The sequence below is a fragment of the Otolemur garnettii genome, unplaced genomic scaffold (assembly GCF_000181295.1).
Source record: "Otolemur garnettii isolate 467f Iridium unplaced genomic scaffold, OtoGar3 scaffold00291, whole genome shotgun sequence".
In the NCBI taxonomy this organism is placed as follows: Eukaryota; Metazoa; Chordata; class Mammalia; order Primates; family Galagidae; genus Otolemur; species Otolemur garnettii.
In genome coordinates, this window is record NW_003852686.1 from 462,467 (window position 1) to 480,268 (window position 17,802).

The window sequence follows — 17,802 nt, forward strand, 5'->3', positions numbered from 1 at the left end:
GACTGGGAGGCAGTGGGGTCTTCACTCCACAAGGTCTGCACTGCTCTGTGCGTGACACGGCTGCCACAGCTGTGACCTGCAGCAGTAGCTGGTACTCTCCAACCTGCTCTCTGATGGGATGTGTCCCGGTGGCACTCGGGCAGCGTTATGCCCAGCGTCTGCAGGGGTTTGGCTGCCTTGGATGTCTGTGTCTGGCCCATTCCTTTTTAACTTTGCTCTTTGACTCATTCAACCTTCATTTTTTCATTCATTTGTTCATCCACCCAAAGATATTTATTAGGTCCCTCTTGTCTGTGGAACTGTGTGAGGTCCCAGACTGTGACAAGCCATGGTTCTGAAAGGCGTTTCTGTGGGGAGAGGCTCCTGGCATTGGAGTCTGGAAGGAGCCTGGCTGGGTCCGAACTCTGGTGTTTGTGGGAGCAGAGTCTGTGCTTCCGCCGTAGTTTGGGCCTCAAGGGCCATGATATCAGGAACCTGAGCCCCTGGATCCTGCCTTCCCCACTCACTGCCGCCTACTGGAGAAGCAGCTGACACTTACTGAGCACTTGCTCTGCAAGGTGCACTGAGGGTGCAGATAAGATGGGTCCCTCCCTCCAGGTCCCCTTGTGACAGGACACACTACCAACTAAATAGCGTCTGTGCCTTGGGGGCTTGTGGCAGAGTTAGACTTGCTAGATGTGTGTGGCCTTCTGGAGGATGGGAGGACATTTTGCGGGGGTCGGGGGGGAGCTTCAAGCCAGTTGGAAACCCAGCCAGCAGTGTAGCGGACACATGACCTAGTGGCCAGTGGTAAGGGTGGCAGAGTGAAGGGTAGAGGGTGCAGATCCCTTAGGGCTGGGGATAGTGGGTGTCTGGGGATGGAGGAAGGGCCAGTGCCCTTTTGTTGCTCGGCAAGTGTTTGTGATATGGTCCCCACCTTGGGTGACTCTCGGTGCAAGTTAGGGGTGCTCCCCTCATCCTGCTGGACTCTAGGAGACAGTGGGGCAGTCCCAGCTGGTGCAGCCTCTGTGTTGTTGAGTGAGAGCTGTTGGAGCTGGATAGGTGATACTCCGGGCTGCTGCTTCTGGCACAGGGCTGTGGGCATCTCTTGTCCTCAGGGCAGCATATCCAGGTTCACACCTGGCTGGCTCTGTCCCTCCTCTTCTGGCCTGGCCTGGCCCCAGGAAGTCAGGACAGTCTGTTTAGAGGGGCAGACAGCACGTGACTGCCTCTGGGAATGAAGAATGTGCTAGTCATGCAGAGACGTGGAGAGATGACAGGCTGGAGATGTGTTCCCACAGAGAATGGAACCTCCACCTGGGCCCCTGGCTCCATCCTGGGGCACACATGGGGCCAGTGATAGGAGCCTCACTGGACACTGATACAGGCTCCACAGATCTGCTGCCGAGGATGTTCAGAGGGATCCTGATCCCTCCTCTGTGTGGGCTTGGGTGGCAGGGCTTGAGGAAGGTGAACACAGGGTCCATGGGATGGGTTTAGGCTAGACCTACACAGAAGCCCAGGCAGGGGCCACTTGTCTGTGGCCTGAGAGGCCATGTGTGGGTCCTGAAGAAGGAGGGGGTGGCGAGGTTGTAATCAGGGTGCAGGGCAGAGCACTACTGATGGGACGTCATTCTGATAGTGCTGATGAGATATAGCCTTCCCTCCCACTGACCTTGAACGTGCTGCTCAGGTCTCGGGGTCATGGTCTCCTATGCAGTGTAGTGGGGTCACGGCACTTCCTACTGAGCCAGGGAGTCCTGGGGCCAAATGCTGTGACTGGAGCAGCTCCTGGCTTCCATGGGCTGTGTTGATGTGACTTGGAATTTAGTGGTGATGGTGTCCACTGGGACACTGGCTGTGCCTGTGGAGATACAGGTGTCACTGGGGGTAAAGCAGATGATGATGGGCCCAATTCTGAGGGAAAGAGGATGTGGCGATGGTGAAGGGGAGAGTAGGGGTTATGGGGGCCCTGCCAGGAGAATGGAAGAAACAAAGGAATATAGGAAATTGAAGCCCCCCTGGGCTGGGGGTGCTGGTGGGGTGAGGTAGCAGTACTGCCTCCTGTGACACATGCTTCTGTCTGTCCAGGATCGCCTGCAGCTGGACCAGCTGAAAAGGCAGCTGGCGGATGCTCTTCAACGCTATGGAGTGGTGCAGAAGGTGAGGCGCCGGGTGGGGGCTGTGGGCCTAGATCTTTAGAGCACCAACACTGGCTGGCTTGTCCCTGGGTTGGCCTGGTGCAGTCTTGTCCCCCAAGGCACAGGAAGGGGCTGTCCTTGCAGGCACTCTGCAGGTAGCCAGGGTCTGGTGGTGTATCTCAGTGAACGTCTCCTAAAAGGTATTTACTGTATTTTGCCACATATAATGTGCATTTCCCCCCCAAATATTTGAGGGAAAAATAAAGATGCATATTACACATGGGTAGTACTAATTTTGCATCTATGTAAATGTTTTTAATTCTTTCATTTATGTGTATGCATTAACAGTATTACTCTAGAAAGCAATAATGATACTTGTATATAAAATAATACCCTGGAATAGTGATAGGTTTTGTTGAACTTTTGACAAACTTGCAACAAAAGCATTTTTAGCCAACAAAGAGTGACTTCTCTTTGTACACTTTAGGCAGAAGCTAGCTGATGTTTTTGCAAAAAGTATTGGAAAATCCCTTGTAAAACGTGGGAACGGTTTTCATACAGTGCAAGCTTCAAGCTACCAGTGATTAAATGTGCTAAAGAGCCTGGAAACAGAGCTGCTGAGACACACTGTGGACCTCCCCCCACAGAGAGTGTCCCAGACTGTGGAGGCAGCAGGAAGAGCAGCTTCTGCAGATGCCAAGACAGAGGAAGGTCATGCAAGGGAACCTCCAAAGTGGCCGCAGGTGGAGCAGGAGGTGAAGGCCTGGATTCTGGAGCAGCGTGAAAGTGGGATCTCTGTTTCCACCAAGACAATACAAGAGGAGGGCAAAAGGATTGCACGAGAAAACACTGGTGATTCCTCAGGGACACCGAGGTGGTGCTTTAACTATATGAAGAGAAGTTCTGAGTGTGAGGACAGGAACAAAACTTGCCCCCAAATTCCAGCAGCCTATGAGAATCAAGTATTGGAATTTCATTCATATGTTATCAGTCTTCAGAAGACTTACAACTTTGGGCTGTCTCGAATAACTAGAATGGATGAGCTCCCCCTCACATTTGATGTGCCGCCCAACAGTACCATGAGCATCAAAGCACCAAAGACCATGACTGTTAAAATTAGTAGACATGAGGCTCAGCACCCATAGCACAGTGGTTACCACACCAGCCACATACATCGAGGCTGGTGGTTTGAAACCGCCTGGGCCACGGGTGCCTGTAGTCCTAGCTACTTGGGAGGCCAAGGCAAGAGAATCGCTTAAGCCTAAGAGTTTGAGGTTGACTATGAGCTGTGATGCCACAGCACTCTACCCAGGGAAACATAGTGAGATTCTGTCTCAAAAACAAAACAAAACAAGGACAACTAGTGGACATGAAAAAACACATTTCATTGTTGTTCTAGTTTGTGTGTAGCTGGGACAAAGCTACTGCCTATGATCATCCATGAAAGAAAAATGTTCCAAAGGAAAAGATACCAGGTGGAGTTATTGTCCATGTGCCTGAAAAAGGATGGGTGAATAAAGAAGGCATGAAAATCTGGTTTAACAAAGTCTGGTCACAAATGCCTGGAGGATCACTAAGAAAATGAACTTGGCTTGTTTTTGATCATTTCAAAGTCCATATTACAAGATATAAAAGCAATCACAGTGGACTTGAAAACCCAACTTGCTGTGATACCTGGTGGGCTATGCAGCCAACTGCAGCCTCCTGATGTGTCAGTAAACAAGGGCTTTAAGGCCATAATGAGGAAAGAGTGGATGCTGTGGGTACCGTCAGCCTGTGCTGACTGAACACTGACGGGCAGAATCAAGGAAGCATCAGTCACCCAGGTTTGTGACTGGATCCTAAGATCGTGGAACCATGCCAAGAAGGAGGTGGTTGTGAAATCATTTAAAAAATGTGGTATCAGCAATACTATGGATAGAACAAAAGTTGATAAAATTTGCTGGGAGGAGGAGGAAAGTGACTCTTGAGTAGACATTGGTAATGTAGAAATTAGTAAGATGGTAACTTCTGATATTGGCAATGGTGAAGAGCTCTTGGCCTTCTATGATGTACACATACTGTAAATTTGTTAGCAGTACATAAAATTTCTTATACCTTGTATCTATTCTTGTGTTTTGTAGTTATCTGTTACATAAAATTTCTTGTACCATAATATCTCAAAAATAAATGCTAAAATTCCTTTACAATGCAAAAAACAAGTACCTAAATATAAATTAAAAAATCAAAATGAAATTTTTTCCCCAAAAGTTTGGGGCAAAAAAACAGGGGTGCAGTATATGAGGAAGCTCATTATAGATGAAAATATAGGAACTTTGAGGTGCTGCCCCAGAGGTGACCTCACAGCAGCCTCCTGAGAAGTAGGAAGCATAGGTCTCATCCTGCAGGACAGGAGAGGAAGCTGAGGCCTAGTGAGCTCACACGCATGGGCAGAGCTCATCTAGGAATCGCTGGCAGAGCCCAGCCCAGTGCCCAGGACAGCTCCATTCTCTCAGAGAGTGGGAGGTATATTTTGCGGAGTCATTGTCTAACAATTTGTGTTTATCTGACCTTCTCTTTTCGTTCTTCCTATCTTCCTCCTCTTGTCCTTTTCCAACAGAAAATTGCAGAAAAGTCCAGAGCACTGCTTCCCATGGCACAGAGGGGCAGCAAACAGGTGGGTACCAAGTACTTACCATGGTCAGTGGGTGTTGGGGGCAGTGTGGAACCCAGTGCCACTTGTGTTTTAGGGGTAGGGGTGCAGGAGGGACCTTGGGCAGTGACCTCGTTTGAGGGATCTGTCTTAATGAGTAGCCTCAAAACGTTGGTATTTTGACCTTTGGCCTCTGGCACAGTGCCTGACACAGGGCAAGCTCCTAGATAGTGACCATTGACAGTCCCACGTGCTGTACCGGACTGACTGGTGGGAGAGCAGCCCTGCTGCTGATGGCTGTGAGGCCTGCGTTTCATCCACGTGCACACATTGAGAAGGACACACAGACACATGAACATGGGGAGACAAGCACAGACACACACAGATCTGACAGGGTGGAGGTGTCAGTGAGCCACTGGGGAGCCAGGACATAAGAGGTGAGCGTCCACAGTAGTCTGTATCTGCTTCATGTCCTTTCTGACGGCTGGGCGCCTGCCAGTTTGTGTTGCAGCTTCTTGAGATTGAACAGAGAGGGTGGCTGGAGCATTAGCAGTCTTCACAGGCTGGGGAGAGAAAAGTTAGAGTTCAGGGCTCTTAGGAATCAAAATCCCAGGGAAAGAGGACTGGTTGTCAGTAGTGCATGTGTGTTGTGGGAGTCTTGTAATCAAGCAAAGCAGTTTACAAGAAAAGTTAAAGAGAAATTGAGGCACTCTCAGAGTAATAAAGAGGCAAAAGTTGGAGTTTAAGTCCCACTCAGGAGGAGGAATTCTTGTAAACACTGCAGATTGCTGTTGAGAACCTAAAGGATTAAGGTACTTGGGTCACTATGAAAGTTTTGAGACAGACCATGTTATGGTCCATTATTTCACTACAAAGAAACATAGTTGACAGTACCTTTCTGACTCATTCACGTACGTTTCAGCTGGCCTGGCTTAGTAGTTTGCTGGGGGGACTTCAGTTGTTTCTGTTCGTACCAATTTTGTGTTTTTGGATTTTTATGTATCTCAAAACTTTTGAAATGACCATGTAAACCAAAAATAGAACAGCCGTAACAAAAACTAAAACACAGCCTTGAATCATGCTTATTTCTGTTTCCCCAAAGACAGTTAAATCTCTTCTGGAAGATGATTTCAATGTCTCAAATCTCTAATATTTCATACTAATGAATTTAAACTAAAATTGCTAATGAACTTTAATATTGCTAGGCATAACAGATAACAGTATTAAATTATTAAATGTAAGTAAAAATATTAAGTAGAAACTGATCTATAGATGACACAGATACTGGAAAAATTGGATATGTACCTTAAAATAACTACAGGTTGAGGAGTCCTATCCTGACATCCCCACCTCTGAAATGCTCCAAAATCTGACACCTTTTAGGCACCAACATGATGCTAAAAGGAAACGCTCACTGCAGCATTGTGGTTTCCAGAGGTTTGGATTAGAGATGCTTATTGAGTAAATATAATAGAATGCAAATATTCCACAATCTGAAAAAATTCTAAAATCTGAAACATTTTTGGTCACAAGTGTTCCAGATAAGGAATATTCCACTTACATTATTAATGTGTCAAAGAAAATACAGGTAGGTGAAATGGCAGAAACTTTTACCAAAGAACTTACCTTTTATGAAAATAATAAAAATGGGGACTCTAGTACTTAATGGTATTGTAACTGAAACTAAGATTGTAATAGGTTGGCTAAATCTCAAGTTAGACAAAGCAGAAGGATTAGTGAAGTAGAAGGCAGAGTTTAAGAGAACACTTATATTGGAACATAGAGGAAAAAAATACAGGAAATCTACGGAAGAGTACAGTTGGAGTTATACGTCAACAGGAGGGAGAGAAAATGGACAGAAATGATATTGGAAGAAGTAATGGTTGAGAATTTTCCAAAATCATTTAGGTACTGTAGACCATAGATTCCAGAAGCTATATGATAGTAGGATAAATTTACCATCTTTTAAAAAAAGTCACCCTTTGCCATAGCATAATAAAAAGTGGAAAACAAAAGATAAAAACTAAATGTTAAAAGCAGATTAAAACCAGAAAAAAAATCTTAAAAGTACATTAAAGCCAGAGGAAAAAAATGAGACTGTTTTAAAAGAGACAGCAAGATGGCCAGCTGATTTTCTCCAGAGAAGAAGAGGAACTTTCGAGCAATGGGAGCACAACTTCAGTGTGCCCAGTGAAAATAGCTGCCTGCCTCCAGTTCCACATCTGGTGAAAGTATTTGTCAGAAACAGAAAGTGAGAGAAATCATCATCAGCAGGATGCTTGCAAGGTGGAAAAGGGGAGTGATCCTGATGGAAGCACAGTGACAGAGGAAGGAGTGTGGAATCCTGAACAGAGCGGCGTCAGTGTTGACTCTTGAATAATGTGAGGACTGTGGGTCTCAGATGTGGGACAGATGGGCTGCTGATAGCCACAGCAGAAAAGATGGGGAGGAGGCTAGTGCCGTTAAAGCATGGTAATGTCCCAGTATCATCAGAGAAGGGACAGAATGCGCATCTAAGGAAGGCCGAGGAGGTATTATGTAGGCAGTTCTTAAGACAGGAGGAGTTAATGAAATATTAAAAATATATACAGCAAAAAAAAAATGCAGTACATAAGTTATTGAAGCCAAAAGAGTTGGTTCTTTAGAAGGCTTAATAAAATTATTAATTCCTACAAGATTAATCAAAATGTAGAAAGAAAATACAAATTGCCAGTTTCAGGAATGAAAATAGACATATTATCACAGATCCTACAGATATTTTTGAAGTAATACAAAGATATTATGAATAATTTTATGCCAGCATATTTGACAACTCAGATGAAATATAATTTTCTTTAGAAAATGATAACTTAGCAAGATGTACAGAGAGTCTGGAAAGTTCAGTATTAAAGACATCAATCCATAATAAGTAAACATCTCTCAAGGAAAACTCCAGACCTAGGTGACTCTACTGGTGAATTCTTCTAAAAATTTGAGGAGTAAATGACACCAATTCACATGAACTATTACAGAGAATATAAGAAGAGGAAGCCCACCCTGCTGCCCTTCCTGCTGTTCATACTTGGGTTCCAGATTCTGATGGGGATATCACAGAAGGAAAAAGCATGTCAGTCTCCCTCATGATGTAGAGGCAAAAATCCTAACCAGAAAGCTCACAAATTAAATCTAGAAATACATAAAAAGGAAGCTCTGTATTTATACAGTAGGGCTTATCCTAGGTATGCAAGGTTAGTTTGCATTCAGAAACAATCAGTATCATTCACGACTTTAACAGAATGAGTGAGAAGATCTACACAGTCATCTTAATAGATACAGAAAAGCATTTGATAATGTTTAGCACCAATTTAAGGAGGCTCTTGGCAAACTAGGAATAGATAAGAATATCTTCAGTCTGCTCACAGGCATCTTTAAAAAGCTCAGGGTTAACATCACACTTACTGGGGCAATACTAAAATCTTTCCCTCCAAGATTAAGGACAAAACACATATGTCTAGTACTATTGCTTCTATTCCCACTGTACTGGGAGTCTCATCCAATGCAACAAGTCATGAAAAAAATAAAGGAATACGGATGGAATAGAAAACAAACTACAGTCATAGACAGTGTGATTGTGTACATGGGAATCAGAATGCATCTGTGATGTGCTGTTAGAATTAGTAAATGACTTTGGCATGACTGCTGGATCCAGATCAGCATGAGAAGACATTGTGCATGCCAGCAAAAGGCAATTTGGAAACGAAATTTAAGTAGCAGTACCATTAATTTCAAAATAGGGCTGTGTACATTGGATACTTTTTCTTCCATTCTTGAGATACTTTGCTAAGAAGAACATTTTCCAATTCCATCCATATAAACATGAAGGAGGTAAAGTCTCTATCCTTCTTTAGGACTGCATAGTATTCCATGGTGTACATGTAACACAATTTATTGATCCATTTGTGGGTCGATGGGCATTTGGGTTTCTTCCATGACCTATAGGAATGTCATAACCTAATTATAGCCTTAGAATATGGGAAGGGGGTGGGAGGGTGAGGTGAGGGAGGTGGATGGGGGGAGGGAGGGAGATTGGTGGGGTCACCTCTGTGGTTTATCTTACAAGAGTACAAGTGAATCTTTCTAAAAGCAGAGTATGAACTTTTTAACTCAACTAAGAAAATGACATGAAGGTTATCTTGACTAGTTTGATGAGAGTATTTCAAAATGTACATGAAAACAGCACACTGTACCCCATGATTGCATTAATGTACACAGTTATGCTATAAGAAATTAAAAAAAAAAAGAAGCAGTACCATTTATAATAGCTTCAAGACCAGGAAGAAATCTATGGAGAGTTGCTCAAGGCCACTACACTGAAACTACAAAGCATCCCTGGGAGAGATTACAGAAGATCTAAATAGTGGACGACGCGCCACCTGTTCACAGAGATGCCAGTTCTCGCCACATGAGCCTGTAGATTCAGTGCAATCCAAGTAAAATTCCAACAGGTTTTAAGCATGTGCACACATGTGTGTTTAAATCATCCAGCTGACTCTAAAATGGATATGGAAATGTAAGACTCAAAGTAGTGAAGACAATTTTGAAGAAGAACCAAAGAGGAGAGTTTATACTGTCAGGTATTGGAACATGATTTAAAACACAGAAATGAACACAGGGTGGTGTTTGCACAAGGCTAGGCAGATAGCAACAGTGCCCAGGGACAGATTCAACATGCAGACCCACACACCGTGGCAACTGGACGTGTGGTCCAGGTGGACAGCCCCGCAGTGGACGCTGGTGACTCATTCAGGGCTTGGCACTGGGTCACTTGAATGTTTGAATTGAAAGAAAAAAGGATCCTTTGCAGACTTCAGCCCACTCCGTGCATACAACACGTGCAGCTGGGCCACAGCCCTGCTTGCAAAAGAGGACACAGTACTCTAGAAGATGCTGGAGAAGCTTGCCTTCATTCATGTCTTTATGGTGGGCAAACATTTCTTAAAGAAGTTCTGACTGTAAAGAAAAGATGCATAAACCTGGGTTTGTTAAAATTAATACACCATGAGGAGAGTAAAAAAGGCAGCCTGCAAAGAGAGAGAGAGGGTGTTTGTGTAACACACATCTGAAAAGGACTTACTTTGCACGATAGGAGGATCTCAGAGGATCTGCAAATGAGTAAGACAGAGGCAGGTGAGTCTGGAGCTCTCCAGTTGGTGCAAGTGCTCTCCAGTTGGCTGATAAGCACATGGGCATGTCCTGAGCCTATAACCAGGAACTTGGGAAGTAACGCCTCCGGGCTGTGCAGCAGCCACCACCTCGTGCCCCTGGTAACTAGAAGGAGTGTGAGTAACACATGAAAGTGCCAGTGTTGGCTGCAGTGTGGGCAGCTGGGCCCCTACATTGCTGACGGGGTGTAAATTGTACCAGCAATAATCTGAAAATAATCTACAAAGCTCAGTGTTTTCATCCCTTTGATTGTATAGATCTGCCCAGTGAAGGTGTGTACAGTCGGCCCTCCACATCCATGGACTCTGTATCTGTGGATTCATCCAACCACAGACTGGAAATATTGGAAAAAAAAATAGGCTGTCCTGAATGAGTATAACCTTTGGGGGTCATTACTCTCTAAACAGCACAGGGTATTAAACTATTACATGGCATCGATGTTGTATTAGGTGTAGGTAATGTAGAGACAGTTGAAAGTGCACCAGAGAATGTGTGGAGGTTACATGCAATACTGTGCCATATTATAGCGGGGACTTGAGCAAAAGCAGATTTTAGTGTCTGGGGGGGTTCTGGACAAACCCCCTATGGATATTGTGGGACAACTGTGTACATTCACCTAAAGTCACACGTAGGAATGCTCATAGCACACCACGCGCAGTAGGAAGCCCGGGGAACAGCCAGTATGCAGCAGAGCCGAGAAGTAATTTGTGCGGAACTCACACAGTGGGAGACTCTGCAGCAAACCAGAGAATAAACCAGGTTGCCAGGGTCCACTGGGATACCTCAGTCATAGTGTGAGTGAGTCAGAACCAAAGAGGACACCCCATAGAGCTCAAAACCAGGCCAAACTGCTGGGCAGGGTCAGAAGATGGGTTTTCCTGCTGGGGTTGGGGTTTGGAAAGGCCTTTTGGGTCTTGGCTAGGCCGTTCAGTGGCCAACTGGTGCTTCCTTCTCAGACGCTCACAGAGCTGTGCACTTGCCATCTGGCTGTTGGCTCATATGTGTGTGACATCTCAGTAGAATTTTCTCTTAAAAAGGAATGGAATGGTCCATAGTGCTTTTGAGAAATTACAAGTTAGATTATTCCCAGGAAGTTTGCAGACTATCAGTGATGAGGTGACAGACAACCCCTTCAGCAAGAAGCTGTTGCCAAGGACAAGACTCTTGCTGGCTGGTCCCAGCAGGAGTGAGGGGTACCCGATACCCCTCATCTTCCCTCACCTGGGCAGTGCAGTGTCTCTGGAGTTGGTGATCGTGGCCATGGTCTGACATAGCCTCCAGCTGGGTCCAGGGTCACTCTGAGCCTGCCCCTGCCCCTGGCCAGAGCTGTGGCCACATAGCATCAGCGGAATGGTCCACAGTGGTGGGTCATGCTCTATCTTTGTGCCAACATTGGTGAACTTAGCAAAGATCTCAGTGGAACTTTGTTTGTCCCCAGGCCACACAATTGAAAGCACGTTTCATATTCACAGGCTGATGGGATGATCTCTAGTCCTTCTCTGTCCAGAGCCTAGAGCAGAGTCCATGCCCTTGAGCCCCGTTCCCAGCCTTTACTGTGGGGCTGGGCGAGTGTTGCTGCATGCAGTCCTGATGTCGGGGCTTTGATAAACACCAGCTTCTGTCAACCACAGCATGCTCATTGCTGCCTGAAGAATCCAAGGACCTACCTTGGGACTACCAAAAACAAGTTGCCTTTCCTAAGCATCTGAGTGCCCTTTGCCCTGACCCCCACTCTGCCGCTGGGGTCAAGTACGTTGGAAAGTTAGTCTCTCAGAGTTTCTGAGAGACCCTGGGACATGGGCTGTGGTCTGCTCTGGGGGGAAGGTGCCTCCCTCAATGCCCATCATTCCTTCTTACAGGAAACGTGTGCGGCCCTATCTCCAGGCCATGCTGGAGCCTGTGTTTCTTCCCTATGTGTCAGAGTGAGGACGCAGCCCTGGGCCTGAGAGGGAGGAGAAAGCCGCCTTTGTCTGGCTGTGTCCTGAGCTGGACTGCTGTCACAGGGCCTTCCCCTCTGAGCTGCTCCCAGCACCTTGCCAGCAAATCCCTAATCCCAGCTTCTGAGCTAAAGACCCAAATTGGGCCTTTGTGAGGAGAATAAAGGCACTTTGTGGGCCTTTCAGGAGGAGGGCTCGAGGGGACTGGGGGCTGTGGGGGACTGGGGGCTGCATGGGGACTGGGGGGTACGGGGGACTGGGGGCTACAGGGGAGCTGGGGATTGTGGAGGGTCTGGGGGAAGCAGGGGACTAGGGGCTACGAGGGAGCTGGGGATTGTGGGGGACTGGGGGCTATGGGAGACTGGGGGCTGCATGGGGACTAGGGGCTGCAAGGGGACTGGGGGCTGCGGGGACTAGGGGCTATGGGGGGACTAGGGGCTATGGGGGAGCTGGGGACTGCAGGGGACCGGCGGCTATGCCATTTATTCCTTCCCTGCCTTTTGTCATTGTGTGCTATCAGGAGGGCAGGCTTCTGGTCCCTGCTCTTGGCCTACATTTGGAGGGGTGGGGGCCCTCCAGGATTGTCTCTGACCTGTCCCAACCTGGGTTGGCCAGCCTACCTCATGGGGTCCTGAGGAAAACTGGGGAACAAATGTGGCCCTGGGCCTGTCATGCCTCCCTTGTGCCTCCCTTCTTCTTGGGCAGAGGTGGCAGTGAGCTGAAGGCACCAGATCCCGGAGGGTCTGTGTGAGTGGCCTGGTACCCCCTTGCCCTCAGTCTGAGGGCTGCTTCCACTGAATCCCAAGTGCCAGGGAAGTTTCAGTGGGACATCTTGTGCTGTTTTCATTCCCTAGCACCTGACTCTCTCCACAGCTGGCTGTGGTATTTCATCATAGGAGGGGGCAGGATTTCTTCCAGCCCCTTCTCCTGTTGGCAGGTGTTTGCCCTGAGGTTGGCTGGGTGAGCCCCTGTGGACCTCCCTCCTCAGGAGCAAGGTAGGTGGGGCTGTTGTGGGGCTCCTGACTCGTTGGCTGCGTTGACAGCATAGGAAGCCCCACCCAGGCAATCCCCCGGCCCCAGTCTGAGTGGGAGTGTTTCAGGCAGGTCACTGCTGGGAGGTGCAGTCTGTGCCCCATCCCTGCTGCTGTGTATTGGCTCGGCTTGAGCCCATGCCCCCACAAGGGCAGATGCTCCTGGCTCACCAACTCTGGGAAAAAGTTCAGGTCCTCCTGGTGTCTTGTCTGAGGCTTTAAAGTGACATCTTGTCATATGTGTTTCCTGGCCTCTTCCTGTGCTCTGGTTCCTCACTTTACCTAGTCTTTTCTGGAAATGACCTGAGGGTGTGTGTGGGGTCAGCTCTATTTGTGGAAGTGAAGACAGAGGCTCAGAGAAGCCACAGGACCCCGCAGACATACAGGGAGCCAGGGAGTGGCCTGTCCTGTGGCCCTCAATGCCTTAGGAGAGTGCAGGTCCTTCACGGGCTCCTCCTCGGGGGTGAGGCACGGGTTGCCACAGCACCCTACAGACAAAGCTGTGGGTGGCGCGTTCCCAGTCTACAGATGAGAACACTGAGGCCCTTGCCTGGATCTCACAGCTGGTGCCGGAACTTCTGCCAAGGTTCCTTCCAAGAGCGCCCTGGAGGCTGAGGAGGGGCTGGAGCCACAGAAGGGAGCCAGCAGGGGCTGTGGGCCTGGCATGGGGCCAGTGCCTCCCTCCTGCTGCCACCCCCGGCACTGCTCACTTCCTCCCACCCACACCAGGAGGAGAGGTGATAATTACTGCCTTGGACGAGTAGCGCTTGTCAACAGATTTTTTATATCTTTTATTTTATATTCATCTATCTACATATTTGTTTATTTAGAGTCTTCTGCTGACCCCCCTGGTGTGTAGGAGAGTGTGAGCTTGGGAAGGAGAACCGGGTCGGCACAGTATCACACCCAGGACCTTATAAAGCTGTTACTTTTAAATGAGCTGCCATACCCACCTCATTGGGTCCTGAGGAAAACTGGGGGAGAGATGTGGCACCTGCCTCCTGCCTGGTCCCTCCAGAGGTCATTGTTGGTCCAGCTGTCACCAGTGGGCAGTCTTAGGCAGCACTGTGGGGCTGGGGGTGCCCTGCCACCCTGCTCTGCCCCTGGATGCCATCAGTCACAGCCCACGGCTTTCACAGATCACATGCCCCCCAGGTGTTTGCTGCCCGAGCATACTGAAGTCATCACTTGCAGTACCCGCTGGTTCTGTGCCTGGGGGGATCTGTCCATACCCACTCGAGGTCTCAGCATCACCTACTCTTGCCCTGGGACCTGCCACAGGGTGGGCACCTTGGGCCCCTCAAAGAGTGCCAGGAAAGACTGACGAGGGGGCCTCTCTCCGGATTGTGTTTTGGAGTCTTCCTTCTAACTGCCAAGGGGCCGTCGTGTCTCCTGCACCTCTTAGCCACCCACCAGCAGAGAGTCTTCAGGCCTCAGGAGGCAGGGGCATCTCACTGGACACAGTGCAGCCTGGGTGGGTTGCCCTCAGGGAACAGCATCAGCAGGAGGCCAGCAGGGCTCCTGACTGCTACAGAGGGACAAGGCTTTTGCTGGTTCTCCCTGGAGTCCCACATGGCCTGTTGGCTGATAGGGGCTCAGCCAGAGCTCTTGTGTCCATACCTGAGCTGCGTGGCATGTAAGATGGCCTCTATCTCCAGCAAGTGTCAGAGTCCTGCAATGAAAGAAAAGCAGAAAGTGAGTGGGATGTACCCTTTGCAGCTTCCTTGCAGGGTCAGGTTACTGGGGCCTGGCGGGAGCCCTGGGACCAGCAGAAGCTGGCCCACGCACAGACCCGGGACCTGCCTCTCAGCCTGCACCTCTGGTTGTACCCACATGGAGGGCACTGCAGGGTTTTGGGATTGAGTTACATGAATCAGGATGGCAGCTGCGACCTGCTGTCTCAGCCCACTGAGCCCTGCCTTCTGACCTGCATGGACAGCTGCCCTTGTCAGGATAGCACTGGCTCTGGGCTGGGCAGAGGCCAGTGGGGTTTGGTAGGAAGGCATAAGGCAGAGAGGTTGCATGCTGTGCCCTCCCACTCAGATCCCCAGGACCACATGTAGCAGGCATGGCTCACACCTCAGAGGCTGGGACCTGGCAATGCTGGCCTCCCCTCCCCAGGGCCCGGCTGCAAAGGAAGACACATCAGCCAGGCCCCTATACTTTGAAGGAGGGCATTTCCCAGGCCTGGAGAACAGGCCTTAACCACGCCTTCCACGGAGGACTGAGGAGATGGAGTCTAGGTCCCAGGGACAGGCAGGGGCAGGTGGCTGTCACTGAGTCCCAGACTCTGGCATTTGAGCTGGACATGCCCCCATAATCCTGGGAGTCCTTTCCCAGTGTGGCCAGCATGCCATGGCCTCAGGGTAGTCTGGCAACCCCAGATTAGCCTATCAGAGAGTAAATGGGATTAATTAAAGAGAAAAGGGTGATCTTACTGAATTTCAAAATTTGGTGACTTAACTCAGTAAGGAGTAAAAACAAGCTGAGGAAGACCCCGTTGTCCCTCCCAGTGGTCCAGGCCTACAACTCCCTCAGGTGCTTCCTGTAGCCCCTTCCTCCCAAGCCCCAAAGGGAGAGTTTATGTGCATGGGGGAACTTTTCTGGGGGATTCCCAGAGGGACTGTGACCCCCCAAAGTTGGGGACACCATGTGAGCTGCTCTCCCTGGGGTTAGGGCCCTGTCCTGCTCACCCTGTGTCCTGTCAGCCCTGTGTCTGGGCCTAGAATGTGGCAGTCCAGTTTGGGATGAGGGCTGTGGGGAGAGGAGACTTCAGAGGGGATCAAGGGCGGGGTCAGTGTCTGGCTGTCCTGGGTCTCTGCCTGCCATCCAGACAAGCCCAGGCTGTATCCCCCACTCCTGCCCCACAGGTGGAAGGTGTGGGCCCTGGGCATGGAGCACCTGGTTCCCAGGGGCTCTGGAGCCTCTTCTTGTCCTGAGACCTGAGGAAGGAGACCATAGCCTGGGACTTAGAGGTAACATGGGTGCGCTGGTGATCACAGCGTCTGCCTTTGTCTTCTACAGAGCCCGCAGGTCCCCTTTGTGGAGCTGGCCAATGATGAGAAGATCTTTAATGGGAGTGATAATGTGTGGCAGAGCCAGGAGCAGGCGCTGCTTCCGGATATCACGGAGGAGGACCTGGAGGCCATCCGGCTGCGTGAAGAGGCTATCTTGCAGATGGAGGTGAGGCTGTTGGGGGCACGCTAAGCCCTCTGCATGGAGCCTTGGTGCCTACCCTGCCATAGCATTGCTCACTCAATGGCCAGCATCCTGAGGCCACCCCTCTCCTGGAGGGTCAGAGCTGGGCCCCCATGGCCTCACCTGCAGTGACTGCCCCTCAGTGGGAATCTGATTTGTGGCATCCAGGGAGCCCTGCCCCATCCCCTTTTTTCCCTGCGTTTTCCTCATAGGGCACAGCACAGTCATTGTGGCCATTTTATTTGCTGGACCTTTAGATTGCTGGCAGGCTGTAGAGCGCTAATGGAGGTGGCTTGGTGGCGAGGGTCAACAGCTGAACAAACTGCTCAGAGCTGAGCATGTGCTGTGGTGGTGGTGCTCACAGGTGCAGCCTGCTCCTGTGTCTCCAAGTTCGTACACGTCTGCGCCTCCTGCCATGTGTGTCAGCAGCAGGTGCTCTTGTGACAGCTGCTGAGCACTTGGGAGTATCTGTGCGTGTATGTGACTGCTGGAGTGTGTGAAAGTATGCGTGTGACTGTGAGAGTGAGTGTGCACGTGAGTGGGTGTGGCTGTGTGTGAGTTTAAGTGTGTGTGTGGGGGCCACCTGGACCTGTTCTGGTTGGATTTTGAGTGAGGATATACTGCCTCTGTGATGACCTCTATTCGACCCTGTAGACCTGGCCCTTGAATATCCCCTCTGCTGGCCTGAGAACAGGATGCCTGAGAACATCCCACATCTTGGCCCTGCTGGCTCCCCCGGCCTTCAGGCATGGGCTCAGGCATGCCCTCTGGGAAGGTCCTCCTCACCATGCTCCCCTGCCCTGGTGCTCTGCCTACTTGCTCGTGCCCGGAATCTCTGCTTGGTTGATTGTTGGCCATGCGTTGTCATTTGCCATTCCTACTCAAATGCAGCTTCCTGTGGGCAGGGACCACCGCCTGTGTCAGTCTGCTTGGCAGATTGTTAAGTGAATGTGTGAAACAAACCAGCCCACCCAGAGGACAACATACCTAACCCCTGATGGCGACCCAGCCTGACTCCTGGCTGCCACAGGCAAGGGAGTGTGAGCTCTGTACCTGTCCACCTTGGTCCTCTGTTGACCCTTGGCTGATAGTGCAGGAGAGTCCCTGCCTGCTAGCCTGGTCTCGGGCCTGCTTCTTGGTAACCTTACTGTTCATGGGAGTGACAGGGGCCTGGTTGTTCCTCCCACCTCTGCTCCCAGAGTTTGCCTATAGCTGGTGTGGTGGTGGCTATGTCCTCTTACCCCATCTCCACGCTAGTCCTTGTGCCTATGGCCTGAGCCCTGACCCAGAAGGCTCCGTGGGCAGCTTCCCACAACCCTGCCGGTTCTGTCCTCTTGCTGAGCTGTTTGGCCTGTGGGTAGCCCGGCCTAGCTCAGCTCCGCAGGTTTGGGCTGCTGATGAGGCAGCTGCCTCAGGGGCTGGTCTCACTGTCCTGTCCCAAGCCCTGGCCAGCCCTAGCCTTCCTTGTGCCTCAGTTTCCTCTCCTATGAAGGACAAAGTCTGGAGATTTCTCTCATGGGCTTGGTGAGCTAAAGCATGTGGCATGTCTAGACGAGGGTCCCCCAAGGCTGCTGAGGGGTGTGTGTGTGGGGGGGCGGTGCAGTGCGCTGGAGGCTCAGGAAGCTGGGCCAGCCCCAGATGTGCCCCAGCTGGGTGCATGTGGCCCTCTTTGCTGGCATCCA

At 49.9% G+C, this 17,802-nt stretch overlaps 1 protein-coding gene across 3 annotated transcripts in view; it reads left to right on the top strand.

Moving 5' to 3' along the window:
* The window catches only part of TSNARE1 (t-SNARE domain containing 1), a 118,038-nt gene that overhangs the window by 80,353 nt on the left and 19,883 nt on the right, over nt 1-17,802 (top strand). For all 3 annotated transcript variants that reach the window (XR_002771358.1, XM_023508918.1, XM_023508919.1), the window contains exons 8-10: nt 2,071-2,142; nt 4,720-4,776; nt 15,947-16,105. Coding sequence is in view for 2 of the 3 variants with exons in the window: in XM_023508918.1 (XP_023364686.1) it covers nt 2,071-2,142; nt 4,720-4,776; nt 15,947-16,105 (288 nt within the window). In the remaining variant the exon portion in view is untranslated. The remainder of the gene's footprint in view (nt 1-2,070; nt 2,143-4,719; nt 4,777-15,946; nt 16,106-17,802) is intronic.